General features: G+C 40.9%; 1 protein-coding gene across 2 annotated transcripts in view; it reads right to left on the reverse strand.

Moving 5' to 3' along the window:
• The window catches only part of PCDH15 (protocadherin related 15), a 2659104-nt gene that overhangs the window by 584664 nt on the left and 2049515 nt on the right, over positions 1 to 24925 (reverse strand). For both annotated transcript variants that reach the window (XM_073548247.1, XM_073548246.1), the window contains exon 22: positions 15906 to 16022. In XM_073548247.1, the coding sequence (XP_073404348.1) occupies positions 15906 to 16022 (117 nt within the window). The remainder of the gene's footprint in view (positions 1 to 15905; positions 16023 to 24925) is intronic.

Below are 24925 nucleotides of genomic sequence, written 5' to 3' on the forward strand. Positions count from 1 at the left end.
ATTTACATGTGAAACACCATACTTAAGTAATACCTAGAGGATACCACCAACTATATTCCATTAGTTCCCAGTTGTCATACACAGTGTAGGACAGACTAAGTGCCAACACAAAGGGATAAGGGAAGGGGAACTAAACACTAGTGATGGGGGAAGTGGAGACCCCTAGACTTATCTAACGTCACCTTGTCTGTCCTATCATCCCTATATAGTTCTGCAGCTATCGCTGAACAGGATACCTAGTCCCCCTGTGTGACCCTGGCGTTAAACCCTGCATCGGAAAGGACAGGATGGTGCTAGTCAATCCCACTAACACTAATGACAGTAACGATAAAGGAAACCAGAGGGACACTTAACTTGAATAGACTAAGAGAAAAATGTTGCCGCCCTCCAAACTCCAAGAGGACACTAGTAGACTGCTACAGCTCCGAACTTCCACAGAGAAGTTCATTTAGGAAATAACATCCGTACCTCCCAGCAGGAACAAAGAAGTTATAAACACCCAGGTCCAGGTGTGGTCATTAGCACCAGGGGAGATGGCCACTAGTCTGCAAAGCAAACAAACGCGACCTTCTGCAGACAGATGCAGTGCAACGGTATGCAGCCTCTGACACATCTGTGTCACCAGTCTATTGCTAAGAGCAGTCTCTGAGAAATGAAAAATGTTGCAAAATATATTCAGAAGGCATTTGAATTTCCTATATATTTTCCCCTGTAAGTAGAAAGCAACTAATATTTGATTTTAGGTTTTCTGTTAATTTTACAAAACAGTGTGACTGCAATTATATTACAGCAGTGTGTATCTGCAAATCACTAATCTTTATGCACTCCTCCCGCATCTTTAAAGCTTTAAGCTGCATTTGTGATGTTATAAGATTGATAAAACTTAAATCTTGGTCCAATTATACATCTATATTTAGATATATACAATCAGGGTCGGACTGGCCCACCGGAGAACCGGAGGATTCTCCGGTGGGCCCAAGCATAGGCAGCTGCTGGCATACTGGCTAGCAGTTGTCTAGGGCCCCCACTGCTCCAAGGGCCCCCCGCCAGTGGGCAGCTGCTATGGGGGCCCCCCTGGTGCCAGCGGAGCAGCAGGGGGTGCCAGGAATCAGAAGCCGGCTTCTGCTGTCCCCGCTACTAAAGAAAAATTAATATTCCCTGCTCTGTGGGAGGAGCCCAGAGCAGGACTCCTCCCAGCGTGATGTCACCACCACTACTCCCAGCTCCGTGCTCACTGCTCAGAGAGCAGTGCGGGCGGGCATCACATGTTCGGCTGCTGCAGACTGGGGAGCGCTATTTGTAAGTAGTAAGTGCTCTTGTGTCCTGATGACTTTTTATGTTACTGCTCTTCCCTGCGATGAGCAAGCACAGAGAGTGGAGCTGCTCTTGGCAAGGCTAACACTGATTGGCTGCAGCACAGCTAATCAGTGTTAGCTTAAGTTTGTGTCCTCTTCTCCCCAGCTGTACAGCACAGCTCAGGTAATGAGCTGCTATCAATAATGCCCCTCCCCCACAGTGTAAGCAGCAGAGGGAGATAGAGGACTCCCTACTACAGCTGCATTGGTTGAAGGAGGGCCCCCTGCCAGCCTAAATGTAAGTGTAAATGGGGGGCCTTTAGTCTGGGGGGGAGAGAGGGGGAGGGGCTAAGTTACTTAGGGATAAATCAGGGCCCCATTACCTCATCTCTCCTTTCACTCCTGACTGACTGCACCCTTCACTCTATATCACCCCTGACTGCACTCCCTCGCCCCGGAATCACCCCTGACTGCACCCCCTCACCCCAGAATCACCCCTGACTGCACCCCCTCGCCCTGGAATCACACCTGACTGCACCCCCTCACCCGGAATCACCCCTGAATCACCCTGACTGTACCCTCGCCCCGGAATCACCCGACTGCACCCGCTCACCCCGGAATCACCCCTGACTGCACCCCCTCGCCCCTGTATCACCCTGACTGCGCCACCCTCCTCTGTATCACCCTGACTGCGCCGCCTCCCCCTGTATCACCCTGACTGTGCCACCTCCCCCTGTATCACCCTGACTGCGCCACCTCCCCCTGTATCACCCCGACTGCGCCACCTCCCCCTGTATCACCCTGACTGCGCCACCTCCCCCTGTATCACCCCGACTGTGCCACCTCCCCCTGTATCACCCCGACTGCGCCACCTCCCCCTGTATCACCCCGACTGCACCACCTCCCCCTGTATCACCCCGACTGTGCCTCCTCGCCCTGTATCACCCTGACTGCGCCACCTCCCCCATATCACCCTGACTGTGCCACCTCCCCCTGTATCACCCTGACTGCGCCACCTCCCCCTGTATCACCCTGACTGCGCCACCTCCCCCTGTATCACCCTGACTGCGCCACCTCCCCCTTTATCATCCTGACTTCGCCACCTCCCCCTGTATCACCCTGATTGAGCCCCTCTCCCCCTTTATCACCCTGACTGCACCACCTCCCTCTGTATCACCCTGACTGGGCCACCTCCCCCTGTATCACCCTGACTGCGCCACCTCCCCCTGTATCACCCTGACTGCGCCACCTCCCCCTGTATCACCCTGATTGAGCCCCTCTCCCCCTGTATCACCCTGACTGCACCACCTCACTCTGTATCACAAAGACTGAGCCCCTCTCTCACTGCATTACCCCTGACTGACTGCACCACCTCCCCCTGTATCACCCTGATTGAGCCCCTCTGCCCCTTTATCACCCCTGACTAAAACTTTTCTTTCCCTACTACTAACAAAATGAGGCTCTTCATAAAACATTATGGTCTTATAGGTGGCAGAGAGATTTCTGTAAAAAGTGTATGGGGGGATGTGAGGGAAAACTCTTGACATTACTCCAATGTCAGATATAAGTGATTTAGGACCCCCCACCACTAGAAGAGGGGGCATTCACATAATGTATTTGCTGCAGAAATCAAACAGCAAATGAACAGCAAAAACATCCACACAGACATTGTGCAGATATTGCTGCATTTACTACTATGTAATGTCGCATCTTTACCACTGACATGATTCTTTGTCTTGCAAAGGATGAAATTGGTGGTGAATTTGTTAAAGGGAATCTGTCACACAATTTTAGCACTATAAGCTGTGGCCACCACCATCAGGGGCTTATCTACAGCATTCTGTAATGTACTCTGTAATGCTGTAGATAAGCCCCTGATGTAACCTGAAAGATAAGAATAACACGTTAGATTATACTCACCGGGGGCAGGGGCGGTGGGTGTCGCGGTCCGGCGCCTCACATCTTCATACGATGATGTCCTCCTTCTTGCTTCTCCCTTGGCTCCTGCACAGATGTACTATATCTGCCCTGATGAGGGCAGAGTAAAGTACTGCAGTGCGCAGGCGCCGGGAAAGGTCAGAGAGGTCCGGCGCCTGCGCACTGCAGTACTCTGCCCTCAACAGGGCAGATAAAGTATGCGTGCGCAGGAACCGAGGGAGAAGCAAGGAGGTGGACATCATCGTATGAAGAAGGGAGGTGCCGGACCGGACCGCGACACCCATCGGACCGGACCGAACGCCGGGGTGAGTATAATCTAACTCTTTTTTCTTATCTTTCATGTTACATCGGGGGCTTATCAACAGCATTACAGAATTCATTACAGAATGCTGTAGATAAGCCCCTGATGGCGGTGCCGGTAGCTGATAGGGCTAAAATAGGGTGACAGATCCCCTTTAAAACTGCATCGGTCAATTCCAACCAAGGATTTTCTCAGCGTATAGATGAGATGTCATAAAATCCCCTCCACTACACTGGTGCTATAACACATTGGCCTAGTAGTTAATAAACACCAGGGAACATTTATCATTGAGTTTGAACCAAAATGTGTGTGCCAACCCCTGATATATCATTAAGAAGTGTACTACCTTATGTTATACCCTGATATTAGTGTGTTATATTGCACAGTTGGTAGCCTTGTATTTATTTCTATGTAGCTACATTGTGGGCCCCAAGAATTATTTTCTCTGGTGGGCCCAAGGTGCTCCAGTCCGACACTGTATACAATAGAGTAATACATATACAGTATAATATTATATGCTGACTTTACTGCTGAAAACATTTTATTTGTATGAGCACACACACATTAAAGGAAATGCACTAATAATTAATTATTTACAAGGGCACTGCCTAATATATCTCAAAAAGTAGAGGCCAATAACATTTCGGCCCCTTAGAATTTACTTATGGCACATAATCCTGGAACATTATGCATAAGGTTGATTGTAGTGCTAAGAGTTCAATTACACCCCCTGCTAATAGATTGCTGCTGAATAGCTGTTTGGAGGTTTCGGCTTTGTGAGGAGGTGGCCATAATTGCATGGCATCCATCAGTGGCATCATTCTGCTTTAATAAAACATGAGTTTTCAACAGTTTCTAAACTAAAGGCTAAAACTTTCACGGCAGCGGGCTGTTTCTTTCCAGAGACTAGAGTAGCAATATGTCATTTGTTGTTCTGCTAGAACTGAAGAACCATTCAGGAGACATTGCCTTCCTGCTGTAAGGCTGGTGACCTTTCTTAAGGCGTTTATCATGTTTTACAATGCAATAGTTTTTTTCACCATTTGCAGTTTCATTCTTTATTTCTAGCCCACATATAAAACGTAATCTGCTTATATAATCCTGCTTGTGCATTTGACATCAGACAGAGTTTGGGAAGGCCATATCTGTATGGTATGAGTCTGCATATATAATACAATTACTCATTTAATTTAATGACAACTTAATGCCTTACAGGGTTATTCCCCCCCCAAAAAAAAAAAAAAAAAAAGTTATTCCTTATTTTGTAGAATAAAGAAGAAGTGATGATCACTGATGGTCTGTGTGCTGGGACTCAAGGTAAATCAGAGTTTGGGGCTTCGAAATCTCAAAAACAGGCTCTTCTGCCATGTCTTCAATGGGGTGAAGGTGTATTGCTAACCTCAAATTAATTCATTGTCTATGGGACAGCTGAAAATAGCTGAGCGCTGAATGGTTGAACATGCGCACCTACACTCCATTCAGGACGGGATTGAGTGCCACATTTTCGAGGTTCCAAAGCTCTAATCTTGGGATTTTTCTGGGTTGCAGTGATCAGACCCCAGAGATCAGCAAGTTATCACCTCTCCTATGGATGGGGCATAACTGTTTTTATTTTTCTCATCCCTTTAAAGCTTCTTTATTATTTTTTTCCTTATGTAAGTACCGTTTATTTTTACACTATGTTATATCAGTTAAAGAGGCATGAGTTATGCTATAAATGTCTGATAGATACAGGTTCCATCTCTGAGACCCACACTTTTCTCGATTATATTGCTCCATCTCAAACTGAAGCAGGTGGCTGTGCATTCACTTCTCCTGTTAGCTCTAAAAATTAACAAGCACAGCTGTTATTCTATTTTAAAACACAATAAGTCACATCTTCCTAGCCAAAAATAAAAAACTTCTGGTCCCTAATTTATCTTCATGTCCTTTTTGAAATTGAAACATAATGATACAGATTGCAAAAGAATAAATATAAATAAAATAACTAGGACAAGCTTCTAGAAAATAATTTAGGAAACAAAATGTTAAAGAGGTTATGCCCAAAAGCCTGGCTTATCCCCTAAACAACCAGGAGTATTTGAGTTTTTGAATTTCTGTTTTTTGCTCCCCTTCTTCACAGGGCCAGAACTTTTTTATTTTCGGTCAGTATGGTTATGTGAGGGCTTGTTTTTTTGAGGGACAAGTTGTACATTTGAAAAACGTCATTGGTGTTAACATATTGTGTCTTGGAAAATGAGAAAAAAATTCCAAGTGTAGTGAAATTGCAAAAAAGTGAAATGTTACACTTGTTTTTTTTTACCATGTTCACTAAGTGCTAAAACTGACCTGCCAATTCTCCAGGTCATAACGAGGTTCATAGACACCAAACATGGGTACATTATTTTTTATTTAAATGGTGAAAAAAAATTCCAAAATTTGTTTAAAAAAATGGTGCCATTTTCCTGAGACCTGTAGCATCTCTATTTTTTGTGATCTGGAGTTTGGTGAGGGCTTATTTTTTGTGCACTAAGCTGATGGTGTAGATACAATCTTTTGATCGACAATTATTGCAATTTATTGCAAAGTAGCGGCGACCAAAAAACGTAATCCTGGAGTTTTGATTTTTTTTATCAATGTTGATAGATCGGGCGATTCTGAACACAGCAATACTAAATATGTATATATTAGATTTTTTTTACTGTTTTATTTTGAATGGGGCAATAGGGGAGTGATTTGAACTTTTATTTTTTTTATTTTTTTAATATTTATAAAATCATTTTTTTTACTTTTTGCATAAAACAATAGTTTCCATGGTAGACTAGAAGCTGCAGTGCTTTGATCACCTCTTCTACACATAGGTTATGATCAGATTGCTTGTGAGTAGCAGGAATGATCACTTGTTATGAGCGCCGACCAAAGGGTGGCATTCATAGCAATCTGGCAATGATAACAATAGAGATCTGCTTCATACCTCTGGTTGTCATGTCATCAGTGTCCCACGATCCTGTGGTAACTGATGGGTGGGATTAATGACGCTCTTCCTATAAGTGCAAGTTAAATGTCCTGTCAGCGATTGACAGTGGCATTTAACTAGTTAACAGCCTTGGGTGGATCTCGATTCCACCCACAGCTGTTGCAGGCACATGTCAGCTGTACTAACCAGCTGTCATGTGCCCAGAAAGGTGCAGGCTCCGGCACAGGAGGAGTCCGAAGTGGGTGTACTATAACACCCAACGTAAGAAAGGGGTTAAAACAAATTCAAAACGCACATCATAAGCATTCAATACTCCACCTTGTTTATGGAACTTTTACTTTAATATGTAGTAAAACATCCATATACATCCAACTCTGTGTAACGCAAGAGCACATTTTCGATTCTTTGTAGAACTGCATGGTCTGTCCTTATCTTTTCTATCAGTGTGGTGGATGACATTCTGACATTTACTATAGAAGTCAATTACAATTTGGATTGATTTCACATATTTGTCTTTGTACAAATAGGAAATCTCTACAATGAAACAATAATGGCACTGCTATCTAAAAATCTAGCGTTTTATGGTCCCTACTAGCTCTACACAGAGATTAGTAGGAACCACAACAATCTGCAACACACTACAGTTAACATATTCAACCACATGGACCATTATCCCATGTTTATGTTTTTAGTAGCATCTTTTTTACAATTTCTCTTTCTGTAAATAATATAAATTGCTATAAATATGTGACATATGATATTCTATTCATCTCCCTTGATCTTGACTATGAAAGAGAATATAATTATCATGATGGAACTTATAGGACCATGAAGTTTAAAGATGAGCTGATCGCTTTGTGCAGTTCCAGTCCACTGCCTATCTCAGTTCTCTTTGGCCGTGGACTGCTCCTGAGCAAATTTCCTGAGCTTCCCTGTAGAGTTGAGCGACTTTGGTCGGATCGGGTTTCATGAAACAAAATTTGTTTCAGATGAAACTGGTCCAACTAGGGCAAAAAAAGTCGGAGTTTCGTCCGAAACCCAACCCCAATGCAAGTCAACGGGGAATGTCATCCGCTCAATGCCGACTTTTATTTCCCATTCACTTGCATTGGGGTCGGGTTTCGGAAGAAAATCCGTCTTTTTTTGCCCTAGTCGGACCAATTTCATCTGAAACAAATTTTGTTTCATGAAACCCGATCCGACCAAAGTCACTCAACTCTATTTCCCTGGCTGTGCGTTTGCTTCACTGGCCTGGTGTGACATCATCTGTACGTGGCTCACAGGTGATGACATGCTAGCAGAGCAAATCATAAGATGAGCCCAGGATTCTAGAAGGTCCATAAATTTACGGAGCTACTGTGCACGACCAGAAAGAACTGACCTGGACTGTTGACTGGGGGTTACGAGAAGAGATCTGCTAATCGTTATTCAAATGTCAATCTTTCCTTAAAGGGGTTTTACAATAAAATATTGTTGTGCCCATGGGTATAATAAAATAAAAAAAATCTATATTCATCATCCCGAGAGAGAGTGCTGCTCCTCGTCCACTCTTGCAGCTGTGTAGTCAGGTGTGGAATACAGTTACAAGAGTGGAGCTGCATTTTTCAGCAAGATAAATTTATTTTAATATACGCCCAGGGCCAAATGAGTTTTAGTTAAAATGTAGCGGACAACTCCTTTAATAAAAATGTATTGATCTCTTAACAACATTTGAATCAATTGTCATAAAAGGTAATTGAACAACTGTGAAAGAAGATCTCAGAAAACATCAAATTTAGGAAAAAAATGGAAGTGGTGTGAAATCAATTCCAAGTCTTCATTGGGGCAATGGAATGTCAAATTTATTCCTGCATCAATGGAGCTTACAAACTAATTGCCAAGTTAATAGGAATCCCACTGACAACGGGTCATGTAAACACATTGTACATTTTGCGCAAAAACTAATGTCGTTTTACTCAAGGAATGCTTATGTTATACGCACCACAGACAAACTCCCGGTATAAAACATTACTATATTTAATGAGTATTAATAAAAGAGGCAAAGGAAATTATAGCTTACATTAAATGCACAGAACACAAAACTCTGTTGTGAATTATTCACACTCTTGATAAATTACAGCAATTAAAGCCTTAGGGAAGGAAGTACTGATTATTAACCGTGGTAAGCAGAATTAATTGATATAGTGCTAATCAATGAAAATAAAGGTCATTTGGCATGTATACCTTATATCCTGTAGGGACTGCATTCACAAATGTACATTTCCTTCTAGGCTACGACGGCAATCATACATTTCCTTTTTAGATAATTATCTCTAATAAAAAATCATATGTTAATGAATTTACATCTTATATTAACTGCAGATGTGTACTGAACTAACCTTTATAAAAATATGAGCAGGAAATGTATAATATGAGCATTCACTTTCTGTAGGATTTTTAGATTTTATGAAAATGTTCTATAAAGGCCACTATTGGCGTAAACTGTAATTTACTTAAAGATGAGCTGATGTTTTTGTAAATTCAAATTCTCTGGTTTTGCCCAATTTTTCCCCCCAAATTTCCTTGAATCTCAATGCAAAACTTGCATTTGCTCAGAAAATACAATTGCAGGAGAAATAAACAGGGAGACTACCCCAATGAGCATATAGGCCCCGTCTCACATAGCGAGATCGCTGAAGCGTCACCGATTATGTGACGCAACAGTGACCTCGCCAGCGATCTCGTTACATGTGACAATTAGCAGCGACTAGGCCCCGCTGCGATGTTGCTGATCGTGCTCGAATGTCCCGGGCCATTTTTTGATCGCTAGTGTCCCGCTGGCCAGCGCGCATCGCTGTGTTTGACACCGACGAGCGACCTCGTTAGCGACTCAGAAATCATGGACACAGGCGGGAGTCGTCAGAATCACTGCTGTGTGACAAGGTCCCTACGACCGCCAAGGTCGTTATACGGATCGCTGGATCGTTGCTGCGTCATTGGGTAAATCTGACTGTTTGACAGCTTACTAGTGACCATTTAGCGACGCACCAGCGATCCTTACCAGGTCGTATCATTGTCAGGATCGCTGATGCATCACTAAGTGTAACGGTGCCCTATGAGCTTAGACTCTACAGGTGGGACATAGACGACTATGCTGACCTTAAGAGATTACACTCTATAGAAGAAAAAAATATGACCCAACTGAACATAAGAGCTTACATTCTACCAAATGAGATATCCAGCGACTTTTTAGATGGAAAACGACTGACATATAATCAGTTCTCCACAGGGAACTGCTGATATGTCATGGCCCAGGTTTTAACCACCATTGTGTAAGGTATACTAATCCACTAGAAATCATAGCTGCAGGGCATTATGGGGAGGCCCGCACTTCCATGCAAAAAGACATCCCTGCTGCTTCGGCAGTGTGGGAAATAGTGTGGGGAAAGATTTTTTTTGGCAAACTAAAAAATCAAATCTCAATGTGTTTGGACTCACGTGAAAATGAGAATTTCAGGAAATTCCACGCGATCTCGATGGTATACAGATCAATTTTCTCATTGCTAAATTTACTACTTTATAATAAATTATTTTTATAAAAAGTTTTGTTTAAGTAAAACTACATGTGTGATTCCATGCCTGGTTAGATTACAGTTCATTTTAACGTTATTTTGCCTCTTGAATTTAAATTATAGCTATAATATATAAGGGGTTGTGATCTCTATAATTAGAGTTAGTTTACTCTGTGGTGTTCATAAAGAGCCCTGATCGATTATATAACAAATCAATCAGCGCTCCATTACTTCCATTTATAGGTCACAATTTCCTGAAGCATTTCTTGTCACCATCAGCTCTATCACGTTTATGCTGGTAATGATAGGGAAGCTTCTGACATCATAAAACAGCATGAACGGTAGTACTTTTATTAGTATTATTAAGAATTGACCAGGTAGAGATTCATATTAAAGAAGTCTAGATGCCTTGGCAATGTAAATAAAAGGTGTTTTCAGTAAAGTGGTTTTGGCTTATTAGTAAGTTATTGCATTTTTCTACTAAATTACATCACTTAGAGCTCACCGGGAAACAGAGATGGGCAAACCCAAATGGAAAAGTTCGGGGTCCATACAGGACACCTAGTGTCCGTATATGGAACCTGAACATGGACTTCTCCTGGAATCCATGATACTGTTCGGGTTAAGCAGCCTGTACAAAGCTTGTTGAAAAACTGCAGCACAGGCAATCAACAAGCTTTTCCTATGCGGGAAATTCCAGCCCCACCATAGCCATGTTAAGTGTTAGCATGGCTGTGATTGGCCGGCAAACCATGTAAAATAATAACAATAATAAAAAAAGATATGCTGGTTCTCAAAAATGCATTTTTCAGGCTCCACACAGAAGTCTCTAACAGCATTCTTAGATGCACAGTTTTCATTAAATCACTCCACTTTGCTTAGACAGTTAAACACAGCAGAATTATCATCCTGCACTCGGACCAATGTTATTTTATGAGGCAGCGCACATGAAAGCAGCATGTTCAAGTTTGATCTGATTATCACCAGATCTCTCTCGGCCATGCAAGTCGATGAGTGTGTGGAATCATCAGATGATATCTGAGTGCAGTCTGATTTCCGTACACTGACACAATGGAGAAGATGGAGACATTTTGGTATCCATCTGCTCCTCACAGTGTGCTCCAATTCAGTCATGTAAGAGAACTGGATCACACTATGCTGACACTCTGATCAGAGTTTGATCAGAGTGTCATGTGCATACTTGGTCCAATTATCTTAGATTAGAGAATCTGCCAATGTTTGTACATGCCTTCATGGTGAAAGCCTCTTTAAAAAGTTAAAACATATAGAAATTATATATTGCATTAAAATATACAAAGTATTCAATATAACCAGCCAGCCTAGTTCCTCATTTCGGGGGGAAGGTTCTGCTTGATTGACAGTTTGGAACATCTTGGTGCAGAAGATCTGAACTGCTTGATGGTTCGAACTGTGTGTTCTTGAGGGTATTATATGAGGCAGGTTTGCTTTGTCAGAAATTAAAGTAGAGTGGGAATTAAATTGGCTAAGATTGGGAGGTAGCATTGAGCTCCAGGCTCAATTAAACGCTCACAAGTTTAATTAGAAATAGTTTGTAAGTACTGCACATGTTTGGCCACTGCTGATACAATGCACAGACAGCTGATCCTCTAGGCATTTAGTTGTAATGTAATTTTTAAGAGAAAGTCAATTGGAAAGTTGCTTATTTTTACAATCTCTTTCCAATTAGACTTATCTTTAAAGATGTGAATATTAACCTTTGCCTATGGATAGAGGGTTAAAGAGTCTCTCATCCAAGAAAATCAATACGATTATGCAAATCACTCTCAGAACAAACTCTGGTCCCTGATAAGAGAATCGGAGCACACTGTGAAGAGTGGAGAACAGCATTTTTCCATCTTCTCTATTCTTTGAGTCTGTGGAAATCGATCTACACTCAGTTGTCATGTGAGTGCAGTCTGATGTTTTCCATGCACCCATATAAATTTGAATGGGTAAATGTCCTCCAATTTTAAAGTGAAATTGAAGCGTGCTTTTAAAAAAGGGTCGGATGATTTACTCAATACACATAACATTGCGGGTTAGAGTAAATTCAGTGAAAAAATGAGCAATTGGCGCAGAAAGGTTGAACTTGATGGACCGAGGTCTTTTTTTTAACCTTTGTAACTATGTAACTTTTACCTAAACATATTTAGCAAAGCAAAAAATATAGATGGGAATGCTGGTATAAATTGTACATATAATACAATTTGTCATGTTTCCTACAGAAGGAGAAATCAAACACTGTGAATCGTTGCATATGTATCCTACATTCTGTCCTGTTGTTCTACCAGCACCTCAGGCACCAGTGGTTGAAATGACTTTTCAAGGTACCAGCACAACCATTGATTCAGCTCAATGCATACATATCTAAGCAGTAAATTCTCTTCTGCATCTTAAAAAGTGCAAGTGATAACTGCAATGTACTTTCTGCCTCTTCCGCTATGTGCATTCTCCGCTCAAAGAGCTGCGTTAATAATGAAACCCGCACTGTCGTCTCACTCCACGTGGCACAAGCTTAACATTTTAATGTATTTCATGTAAACTCAACTGCGAAGGACATTTTATTTTTCCTCTTTTGCAATGCTTATCCAATCAAGGCGGGTGAACACACTCCTTTCTGGGAGTATTTTACAAGACAAATTTTCTAAATTGCTGTAAATTAGGAAAAAACATTCCGCCTTTCAGTCATCGAATGTGATGAGCTCGAGCGAAGAATATGTTTGAGATTAGAAAAAAATGTCTTTACACTGGGAAAAGTTTCACTTAGTGTTACCTTACATGATGTTACAATGCGGAACAGAATATGGTTCAGTTTTTAGCAATGGGAACACCGCCGATAATAGAAGCTGCATAACATATTCAAGTAAATGACTAGAAACATTGTCACATGCATGTGTTCAGATTATCATTTAATCCCCAGGGACGCATTCAATCATGGAAATTAGTTGCAAAAACTAGTCGTGCATGATAGCAGCATGGATTCTTACATGAGGCAGCTGTCAGTCAAGGTACTGTCACACTAAGCAATATCGCTAGCAATATCGCTATAACTTGTGACGTTATAGCGATATTGCTAGCGATATCGCTATGTCTGATACTTACCTACGACCCGCTCCCCTGCTGGTTATCGCTGATCGCGCGTGAACGTCCTGGACCGCTTCTCGTCGTCAGCTTCCTGCGGCGCTTCCTGTGGAGAGACGAGCGACGAGCGTGGAGCCGGGCGGGAGGATGCAGGATCACCTAGTGTGACAGGTAAGTAGCGACCCCCGTCCCCAGCGATGTCGCTGGTGAGATCTGCCTGTGTGGCAGCTCACTAGTGACCACTTAGCGATGTACCAGCGAACCTGACCGTGTCATATTGCTGGTCGGGATCGCTGGTACATCGCTAAGTGTGACAGTACCTTCAGAGTGAGCAGATCTGCACTGTGCATTTGACTATCGAACGTAAGGTTATGAGAACCTGAAGTGTAGTCAAGACACAGAAATGAACAAAATCATGCTGCTTAAGACAGCGTATTTTGGATCCTAGTGCGAGCCGACCAAATATTGGATCATACTCGGACTAATATTATTCTATGGGGCCATGCACATGTCCGATTTTTTTCTTTCAAGGAAAAAACTCGCTGCATGCCCAATTTTGAACCAATATTCAGATCACACTCAGCCAAGCAAGTCAATAAGTGTGTGTATATTATTGAACTGTACTTGGATCACCTCTGAGTGCAATGTGATTTCCATGGCTTGACAGAATGGAGAAGATGGGGAAATTTTGTTCTCCTCCATCCTCTCCTCACAGTGTCATCTGAGAGAATTGGAGCACATTGTGAACACAATCTGATCAAGCTCTGATTGGAATTTGATCAGAATGTCATTTGTATATTCGGCCCGATTCTCTTGGATGAGAGAATCTACGGATGTCTGCACCTGCCGTTATTAGAAAAGTATAAATATATATTTTTAAATATGATCAGGAATAGTGCTGTTGGCCTTATATATCTGCAGGGTCTAATGGCGTAAAGTGGTTGTCATATTGGCATCATTAAGGAAGGTCCTGTGCTTCGATCCCAAAGTATGAACAGGAAAATGAGTTTCTCTGTTAAGTTGGCTCCAAGGAGGACTGAAGATGTCACTGTATTATAGGACTGCTATTTAAATTAATGACCATAAAGCAATGATGCCATTGCAAATGAAGCTTTTTGGCTGTCAGAGGCCTTCAACACCAAAGTCAGTTGTTTGACTTTTATGCTAAAAGAGATTTCTGGGCCACTAGCTGACTGCCATGTCTTCTTTTTGAAAGGAGTTGATTCTTCAAAATTTAAAAGGTTGTATGTATCAATCTTTACTTTGATAGGCAGCAAGCTATGGAGTTAGCCTGTGTGCCATGATGCTTCGCACTGTTAGTATAGTTGGCTGCTGTAAACAGGAAACATACCAAAAATATACCTTCCAACTTTGAAGAACAGAAGGAGGGACAATTTATGCGAATTTTGATTGCACCTCTCGCCACACCCCAAATACACACCTATTTTCCATTTCTTTCTACCCTTTTAGAAGGAGCTGTCAGAAGGGCATTGGTAGTGAGGGAAATTCTGTAGGCGCCCGAGACTGCAGGGCATAGATCCAAATCCAGGACTGTGTGCTCTGTCTAGGACAGTTGGAACTAGAGAATGAGCAGATCGATTTACGGGTCTCTGGTCCAGCGTCCACGTCACTGCTACTTGGCAGCTGCAAATCTCTTAAATTCCAGTGTCCCTGACACAACTTCTGATTAGCCAGGGCTGGAGCGACATCATCTGTACACCCTGTTCATACTTAGTTGGGACCTGGGATTTTTTTTCATTCAGTCAGAGCCATCAGAACGTTCTCATCTTTATGTAGCTTCTCTATATGACATCTGGCATTTTGGCTCCTGTAAGGCCGTGCTCCCACATAGTGTAAATACTGTTTGTTTTTATTTCTGCAGGTGTTCACACCAAACTATGCAATAACAATCTTCTCTGATATTGCATCTTTGCTGCACTTTTTATACCTCTTCCCCCTTATTTGGTGCATTTTTGGTGCAGATGTGAAGTCATATTTATGTGCTTTTTTATAGCTCAATAAAGCTTTGATTCTCCACTTTTTTACATGCGTTTCTTACAGGCTTCACAAAGAAACCTCTAACAGCATCTTTAGACGCACAGTGGGTGCAGTTTTAATGAAATATCTCTACTTTGCTAGGACAGGAAAACAGCAGAATCATCGACTTCCACTTGGACCGCACAAGTGGACGCAGTATGTACAAGTTTGATCTGAATCTTCGTTAACTCTCGGCCATGCAAGTCGATGAGTGAATTACATTAAAGTCCAATAATTTGCAGTATTTTTTGAGAAAGGTTTACACTATGAACTGAAACATAGCCACGTGGCTATTAAAGTCCTTTAATTTGCATGATTTTTGGAGTGCTGCTTCTATTTTTTGCTTCTACTGTTGAGGTTACACTTATGCCTGGGAAGCTTTGCACGCCCATATATTTATTTCCTTCCTTCCATCCTTTCTTTCTTTCCTAGGTATCTTTCTATAAAATATTGTGAAATAATTTATGTATATATGCTATGCCCTATTTCATCTAGCCCCCTTGAACTAAACAAATGCTGATTCCTGATACTTGACTTTAAAACTATAAAATGCTACTCAAGCCATTAGGATAAGCAATAAGGAAACATAAAAAATGTATGAGGTCTACTGCTGTGAGAGGCTCTTAATAATCAACTCTCAGAAGCTGTAAGGGCTGGGTCACTTATGAGGGTTAAAGAGGTTGCTCACTTGGGTATTAGTATATTAATAGAAGCATTTGACTTACCGGAGGATCATGATCTTCTGCAGCAACTGTAACAATAACAGTGCCCTTAATGGCATCTGGAGCCACCATTCCCCAGTAGATAGCTTTGGTAAATTCAGGCGAGAAGTCATTCATATCCTGAAAACAGAATACATGGTTGAGTTATTATGTATTTTTGTTATTTTAAATAGAGACAGTAATGGGACCTTCAAGGATACATAGTCCTCTCCCTAAATCCAGTAAAACCCATTACCTAAAATCTGCCTCCAGTTATCCCAAACCTATTTATCCAATGTAAGTGTGATCCTCAGAAGAAAATAAGACATTTTCAAAACCTCTTAAATATAATATCAGTTGTAAGAAATTCCCTACACGCCTTTGAAAATAAGCTATTAAAGGCTATTAAATTATAAGTAAGCAAAATGCATAGCGGTGGGAAAAAATAGGCTTATTCAGGACAATGTTTTGCATATCTACTTTAATATATCCTACATATATGACTCTCACCAGATGTTTACATCCAATTATCAATCCTAGCTGGCATGAAGACTGATGGGTTCCTCATGTGGGACTGCAAAGCTAGTATTATCAAAGATTATAAAATGCCTTGATTTTTACAAGTATGTAGCAATAAACAAAAAAAATACTGAAAAAATGTTGAAAAATTTTGTATTTTCTGGCAGTTTTGTTTTCTATACCTAATAGCTACAAATGCAAAATGTAATGTGTCCTATTTTGTCATGTATGCATCGTTTCTATCTTTTTTATTCTTTCATTTTACTAATATGACTATGGATCTTTTATTAGACAAAATGGAAATGATGGTCCATTATTAAAAAAAAAACTTTCCAGTAGAGCTGTTGGTGCTTAAAAACAGACCATTTTGTATGTAGATCTCTACGGAACACTTAACACCACATGTAACTTCACTCCCTGCAGTCCGACAGCCACATTGTTTTTTATATTTCAGCTATGTAAATTAAGCTCTGCAAACTAGCATAATGCATTACATTTCTATTGAAATTGTAGGTGTAATTAAATAATTCTGCTGATTCTTTTAAACATAACTCATTGCTTTTGCGTGTAAAGTAATGACCATTTGTAAAGGAGTGTTATATCACCCCTTCTGTAGACCTTTGTATTAACTTAATATATTGACCTGTTTTATAGGTATGATTTATCTATTTTGGTCCTGCAGTTGTTAGTTAGCATGTGGATAGGGTTAACTATTGGGCATGTCCATGGTGGAAGGAGATAAGATGGCAGACAAACAGATTTACTGTTTGTTCAAAAGAATAGGAAGGAAGTTACTGAAGAGTAGGAAGGAACTTTCAGTGATAAGGAGGACACACTTTGAGAGTGTGTTAAGCTGGAGTCACACATAGCGACTTATCAGCGATCCCAACAACGATATCAACGTGTCAGGATCGCTGGTAAGTCGCTATGTGATCACTGGTGAGCTGTCAAACAGACAGCTTCACCAGCGATTAGCACAGCGAAGCCGCGGGCGCGGCATCGCTGTGTTTGTTAGCGCTGATGCCATATTCATGTCAAAAATAGAATTAAAATAAAAAATATTGTTATTCTCACCTTCCGACGTCCCACGCAGCCATCCTGCCTCTCTCCACGCTCCGGTCCCAGTAATCCTTTGGGAGAATTACCACGATGACGTCCGTTCTTGCGGGATCGCGAAGTCTTGCTGTCATTCTTGCAAAGGATTACTGGGACCCGGAGCGTGGAGAGAGGCGGGAAGACTGCGCGGGACGCCGGAAGGTGAGAATAACAATATTTTTTATTTTTTATATTATTTTACAGCTGATCGCTGGTCTCCCGCCTGTCACACGCATCGATGCATGCTGGCCAGCGGGAGATCAGCGACGAAAAAATGTCCAGAGGTTTCTTGCTGTGACTCAGCAGCGATCTTGCTAGCGAGATTGCTATGTGTGACGGGGCTCTTAGTCAAGAAGAAATAAAGATAGCAAGTTTGAGATTAAATATTCTACCAATAACTGTCAATTTATTCCTGCCAAAGGACAAAAGCAGCTACCAAACTGCAGTGAGTATTACCATAGCATATCAGAGCTCTGGGAGCCAGAATACCCCAAGACAGCTAGAAGGAGTGGGCTACAAAGGCACAGTGATAGTCGGTCCTTGAAGATAGCAGTTCCTACTCTGACCAGGAAGGGACATAGAATCATAGAATCATAGAATCATAGAATCATAGAATCGTAGAGTTGGAAGGGACCTCCTGGGCCATCTGGTCCAACCCCCTGCTCAAAGCAGGATTCGCTAAATCATCCCAGTTAGATGTCTGTCCAGCCTCTGTTTGAAGACTTCCATTGAAGGAGAACTCACCACTTCTTGTGGCAGCCTGTTCCACTCATTGATCACTCTAACTGTCAAAAAGTTTTTTCTAATATCTAATCTGTGTCTCCTCCCATTCAGCTTCATCCCATTGCTTCTAGTCTTTCCTTGTGCAAATGAGAATAAAGTTGATCCTTCTACAATGTGACAGCCCTTTAGATATTTGTAGGCAGCTATTAAGTCTCCTCTCAGTCTTCTCTTTTGCAAACTAAACATTCCCAAATCCTGCAACCTTTCCTCATAAGACAGGGTTTGCAGACCGGTCACCATTCTGGTTGCTCTTTTCTGAACTTGCTCCAGTTTGTTGATGTCTTTTTTAAAATGTGGTGCCCAAAATTGGACACAATATTCCAGATGAGGTCTGACCAAAGAGGAGTAGAGGGAAATAATTACTTCACGTGATCTAGACTGTATGCTTCTGTTAATACATCCTAGAATTGCATTTGCCTTTTTTGCTGCTGCATCACACTGTTGACTCATATTCAGTCTGTGATCTATTAGTATACCCAAGTCTTTTTCACATGTGCTGTCACTTAGCCCTATTCCTCCCATTCTATATATGCTTTTTTCATTTTTATTGCCCAGATGTAGTACTTTGCATTTCTCCCTGTTAAAAACCATTCTGTTAGTTGCTGCCCACTTCTCCAGTTTATTTAAATCTTTTTGAATCCTCTCTCTCTCTTCTCTAGTATTAGCTATCCCTCCTAGCTTTGTGTCATCAGCAAATTTAATCAGTTTACCCTCAATTCCTTCATCTAAATCGTTGATAAAGATGTTGAACAATACAGGGCCCAGGACAGAGCCCTGTGGTACCCCACTTGAGACATTCTTCCAACTGGATGTGCAGCCATTTACGACCACTCTTTGGGTCCGATCACTAAGCCAGTTATGAATCCACCTAACAGTTGCCTTGTCCATTCCATACTTAGTCATTTTTTCAATAAGGATTGTATGAGAGACTTTGTCAAATGCTTTGCTGAAGTCAAGATATACTATATCTACAGCATTTCCTTGATCCACCCAATCAGTAATACCGTCATAGAAGGAAATTAAATTAGTCTGACATGACTTATTAGTTACAAACCCATGCTGACTCTGTTTAATCACTTCATTCTTATCCAGGTATTGACATACATGTTGTTTAATAATTTGTTCAAAGATCTTTCCTGGTATAGAAGTCAGACTCACCGGCCTATAGTTGCCTGGGTCCACCTTCTTCCCCTTTTTGAAGATAGGAACAACATTTGCTCTTCTCCAGTCTTCTGGCACATCTCCTGTTCTCCAAGAATTTTCAAAGATTATGGAGAGGGGTTCAAAAATTTCTTCTGCTATCTCCTTCAGTACTCTGGGGTGTAATTCATCTGGACCTGGAGACTTGAATTCATTTAGGTTAGCTAAGTGTTTCCTCACTATCTTTCTGTTTATAGATATCCTGGATTCTTCTATTCCCTTAATAGGACAGTGAATAACAGTTGATGTTACATTTCCTTTCTGAGAGAAAACAGATGCAAAATAGGAATTTAAAAGTTCAGCCTTCTCAACATCCTGTCTTACCATTTCATCATTTTCATCCTGTAAAAATCCTATAGCATCTTTGACTTTTCTTTTACTTTTGACATATCCCCAAAATCCTTTATTATTGCTTTTGACATCTCTTGCAAGCCTCAATTCATTTTCAGCTTTAGATAATCTGATTTGTGCCCTGCAGGTTCTGCAGACAGCATTATATTCTTCTTTAGATATGCCTCCCTCTTTCCATTTTATAAACATTTTTTTCTTCCTTTTTAGCATGTGCTTAAGTTCTGTGTTCATCCATCCTGGTTTCCTTAAATGCTTCCTATTCTTCCCTCTTTTCGGAATTGTTAACAACTGTGCTTTGAGAATTTCATTTTTTAAGATTTCCCATCCTTCCTGGACATTTTTGTCTTTAAGGATATCCAGCCATTGGATCCCTCCAATTCTCTTTCTGAATCCCTTAAAATCTTCCTTTCTGAAATCTAACCTTGACGTCTGAGTCTTCACAGGTCTTCCGCCTCTAGTTATCCAAAATTCTAAAATAGCATGGTCGCTACCTCCTAGGGTCCCAGCCACTTTTACCTCCTCAACCATTTCCTCCCTGTTTATAAGGATTAGATCCAAGGTAGCAGTTCCCCTTGTTTTCTCCTTTACCTTTTGGAAGATAAAGTTGTCAGCAAGAGAGGATAAGAATTTCCTTGACCTGTTAGTTTTGCCTGAGAGAGATTCCCAACAAATGTCTGGATAGTTGAAATCTCCCATGACAACTATGTCATATTTTTTGGAGAACTTGGCCATTTGATGCATAAAGAGTTCATCCATATCTTCAGCTTGCACAGGCGGCCTGTAGTAAATGCCTACAATGGTGTCCTTTCCATTGTTCTGTCCTTGTATTCTTACCCAAACAGTTTCCACAGAACTCCCAGTCTCTGAAGCTTCAATCTCTGTGCAGATATACGCGTTTCTAACATACAATGCGACACCCCCTCCTCGTTTATCAAGTCTGTTTCTTGCAAATAAGTTGTATCCTTCTAGTCTTGTATTCCAATCATGTGTATTGTCCCACCAAGTTTCAGTGATTCCAATGACATCATATTTCTTTTCCTGTGTTAGTAGTTCCAATTCTCCTTGTTTGTTGCCCATGCTTTGTGCATTAGTATAGAAACATTTTAGTTTGTGATTGGTTTCTCTTTCTCCAATATTTTTATTAATTAGATTCTTTCGTCTTTGTTCTTCCTTTCCACTTCTAATAGCAGAGTTCTCAATAGCATTTGTCAGGTGTATGGCTTTTTCTGGTCTTTTGCTTCCCTTCCCATGTTGTTCTAGTTTAAAGCTCTCCTTACAAGTGTAGCAAGGCGACTTCCAAATACCTGCTTTCCAGTCTTCGTAAGGTGCACCCCATCTCTAGCAAGTAGTCCATCGTATAAGTAGTTCACTCCGTGATCCAGAAATCCAAATCGTTGCTGACGGCACCATCGACGTAGCCAGTTGTTCACCTGCAGAATCTTATTCCACCTCCTTGTTCCATGGCCATCCACTGGGAGGATGGAAGAGAAGACCACCTGCGTTCCCAGTTCTTTCACTTTCTTGCCTAAGTCTTCAAAGTCTCTGCAGATGGTTTCCAGGTCGTTTCTTACATGAAGGTAAGAAACGTGAAGGTATATTTGCAGTAGTGGTGGATAATAAAGGTGAAACCCAGAGCAGGAAAGTTTGGAAGATACTCCTACACCCGAGTAATCAATTTGTAACTTTAAAATGTACTGTCTGACATGTATAAGAAGAGCACCTCTGTGATACAGAAGAAATGTACCAAAAGTGTATTGCCTGCTATTAGCGATGAGCGAGTATACTCGATGCTCTGGTTTTCCCGAGCATGCTCGGGGTCCTCCGAGTGATTTGCGACTTGTAGACAGGCTGAATACATGTGGGAATTCCCTAACAAACAGGCATTCCACACATGTATTCAAGCTGTCTAGCAGTCGCAAGTCATGCAGATAATACGACAAAAACTAAATCTCCGAGCATGACAAAATACTTGGAGGACACCCAAGCATGCTCGGGAAAATGCGAGCAATGAGTATACTCGCTTATCACTACCTGCTATTAATTATTGTTGTTCCATTTAAAGAATTCCAGTGAAAATGTTTTTATCCTTTCATGCTAAACTCTGTTTTCTGTAATACGAAGCATCTTGTCAAGGTCCCCATACCATGCAATCACTTGTGGCTTAAATAGGGGCAAGCAGTTAAAATCCATAAAATCTATACATACTCAAGGGTTCTGTAATCAGATGCTATGGAACTGTGAATGATCCGGTCTATTACAAATTCACATAAGCTACTTTTAGGAGCCTTTTATGAATTCCAAGCTGTCATTTATTTACCATTTCCTTGCAGTCCTTTTGTTTAAGTCTTTTACTTTTGGTTCATACTATTTAAGTGGTCTTCTATTCCAGTATTATTATTGCCTGTGCATATATAGATTTATCCACCCGTACATTTTTCCAAAATTTTATTGAGTCCTACAATTTCTTAATAAATTCTCATAACAGAGTAGCAAAACCCTTGACAGATTACAAATATCATTATAACCATTGGGTGGTCATATAGAGCCATATGCAGCCTAAACAATTCTTGACAGAGGAATGCAATGCTCATCACAAGATATGTCAAGCTAAGGGGAAGTATAAGTAATGAAACCTGAAAGATATCAGTATCCTCATAAGATTGCCTTTTTTAGAAAAGGCTGTCCATATCTATAGGCATTTTCACAGTTGATTTGCAGGGCTGACAATAAACTTGAGCAAAAGAGATCCTTATTTCCATGTTTAATCCATGGAGTTTAGCCTTAAAAGGTTTAAAGGAGATTAGGTGAAAAGGTGAGTAAAATTTTGTAAACCCCATCAAAAGAGGGTGAAGGGGGTTGAGATGGTGCCAGAATGTGATATTTTAACATCTATGAGATGTTAAAACATTGGCTTAAATAGAATCTGTCAGTACAAAGAACAAACACCTCCAAACCAAATATGAAGGCTTGCAGGTCTGTTGCTTCATTCCCTAAATATTGCATTTTAATTCCGTTAAGTGCTTTGCCCATGCTAGAGCATTTACTGAGCCTCTGCCTCCTGAGGTTGTTTCCTCACCCAGCAAAAGTCTCTCTAGCTTGATTGCATATGTGATATCAGGTGAAAGGAAAGGAAATTGGACAGTAAGCTACAACAGAAGCTAAAGAGCCTGGTTTTGGGTTTGGAAACAGCCATGGTGCATAGCAGTTTAGGAAGTGCAATGTCCGATCTAGAACACATAACACTTCCTTTGCATATGAATAAAAATGCTAATTACTCAGGACTCAGGAATGGAGCCCAAAAATAATATATAGAGGTGTCTAAATATTTAGCTTTAAAAATCTGCATGTGTTTATTTTGTTTGGGGGTTGGGGATTATATTACTGACTGATCATCCCATTTGCTCTACCATTTCCAGCTATATCAGTGGCAAACATATGATAGCAGCTGTCAGCTCCCTCCTTCATCATTCTCCTTGTGCATCTGAGGTCTGACATCTCAACGCAGCAGGGGCAATGATGTCTCTACAATGTGCCCACTTAAAAAAAAAACAAGAAAAACAAAACAGAAAACTGAGCCGGAGTATAACTTAAATAACATGCATGATGTAAAAGCATGTTCACACTGGCCATAGAAACAAACAAAACCAAAGACAGCTGGTGGTACAGCTTTATGTTTTTTTTAAATCAAAAACAGTGTTTACTAAGTACCTTGTGTTAATTATTTAATACACTTGCTTTTACTTATTTATTTTCATTAGGGTATATGCACACATTGTCTTTTCTTTGGTATTGTTTGCTTCTATGACCAGTGTGAACATGCGTTTACATCGTGCATATTATTTAAGTTATAATCCGGCTCAGTTTTCTGTTTTTTTTTTTCGGTATATTTGTATTCAGTACAAATAGAATGTGGCCGCCTTTTCTCGGAGCTGGCCAGTTCATATATAGTCCCTTCAAAGCTGTGTGTCCAGTTGGGACCCGGTGACTAATCACACTAAGTAGGTTTTAACATTGCAGAGTGTAGGTACTGTCTCAATGGGGTGCACCTTGTCGCGGTAGGACAGCTTTGTGCTTTTATTGATCAAAAACAGTGTTTACTAAGTACCCTATGTTAATTATGTAATGCACTTGTTTTTATTTATTTATTTTCATTAGGATATATGCACACATTGTCTTTTCTTGGTTTTGATTGTGCCCACTGAACAGAGCTAAGAAGAGCTTCAGACCACACACTACAGAGACCAGAGCAGCAGAGGAAGGTGAATACTGAAGAGATGAGTGTTATTTTTTTTCTTTAAATCAATAAGAACACTGTGGGGGCCGATTATACTGTTTGGAGGGCTATGTGGGGCCAACAATACTGTTTGGATGGCTATATGTAGGCCCATTATACTGTTATGAGGGCTATGTGGGAACAAACTACACTGTTTTGAAAGCTATGTGGTGCACCATAATATTGTTTAGAAGACTATGTGAGAGGCCATTATACTTCTTGGAGGGCTAGTGGAGACCATTATAGTGAACTCAGCTGTTATGCAGTGCAGGGGGTTGTGTGATCACCATTATTCTGCTTGGAGGGCTATGTGGGGGGCATTATACTGTGTATAAGGGGCCCACTTAGGACTTCTGCTATGGGTCCGCATGGTCTCTATGTGCGCTCCTAATCCATGTATTAAAGCAATATTTCACTTCCATAAAACGACATTAGTATCTCATTCACGGTGCTGGTTTCTTACCATGCTAAGCTTTATGTTTAATGGATTTACACACCATAAACTGCAAATTTAATTTCATACAGACAAAACTTAGTCAACCAGTGTCTAAAAATCACCCAAATGGCAGAGCAGAAAAATGCAACAAATACTTCTTCAAATGATAATTTATATATGGTACCAATCGCCGCAGTGGCATGCATTGGATTACTGCTGCTGATACTTAGTGTGATTAATATGCATGTAATAATAAAATGTATTCTAGTACGAATCAATAAAATTGTAAATTTGCAAGGAAATGGCACCTAGCAACCAACTTGTTGTTTGGAAATTTGCCAGAATAGCAAGATTTAATTTCATAAAGCTGAAAAATGCTTTTAAATA

The sequence above is a fragment of the Dendrobates tinctorius genome, unplaced genomic scaffold (assembly GCF_039654945.1).
Source record: "Dendrobates tinctorius isolate UK_male_01 unplaced genomic scaffold, ASM3965494v1 ptg000156l, whole genome shotgun sequence".
Taxonomy (NCBI): Eukaryota; Metazoa; Chordata; class Amphibia; order Anura; family Dendrobatidae; genus Dendrobates; species Dendrobates tinctorius.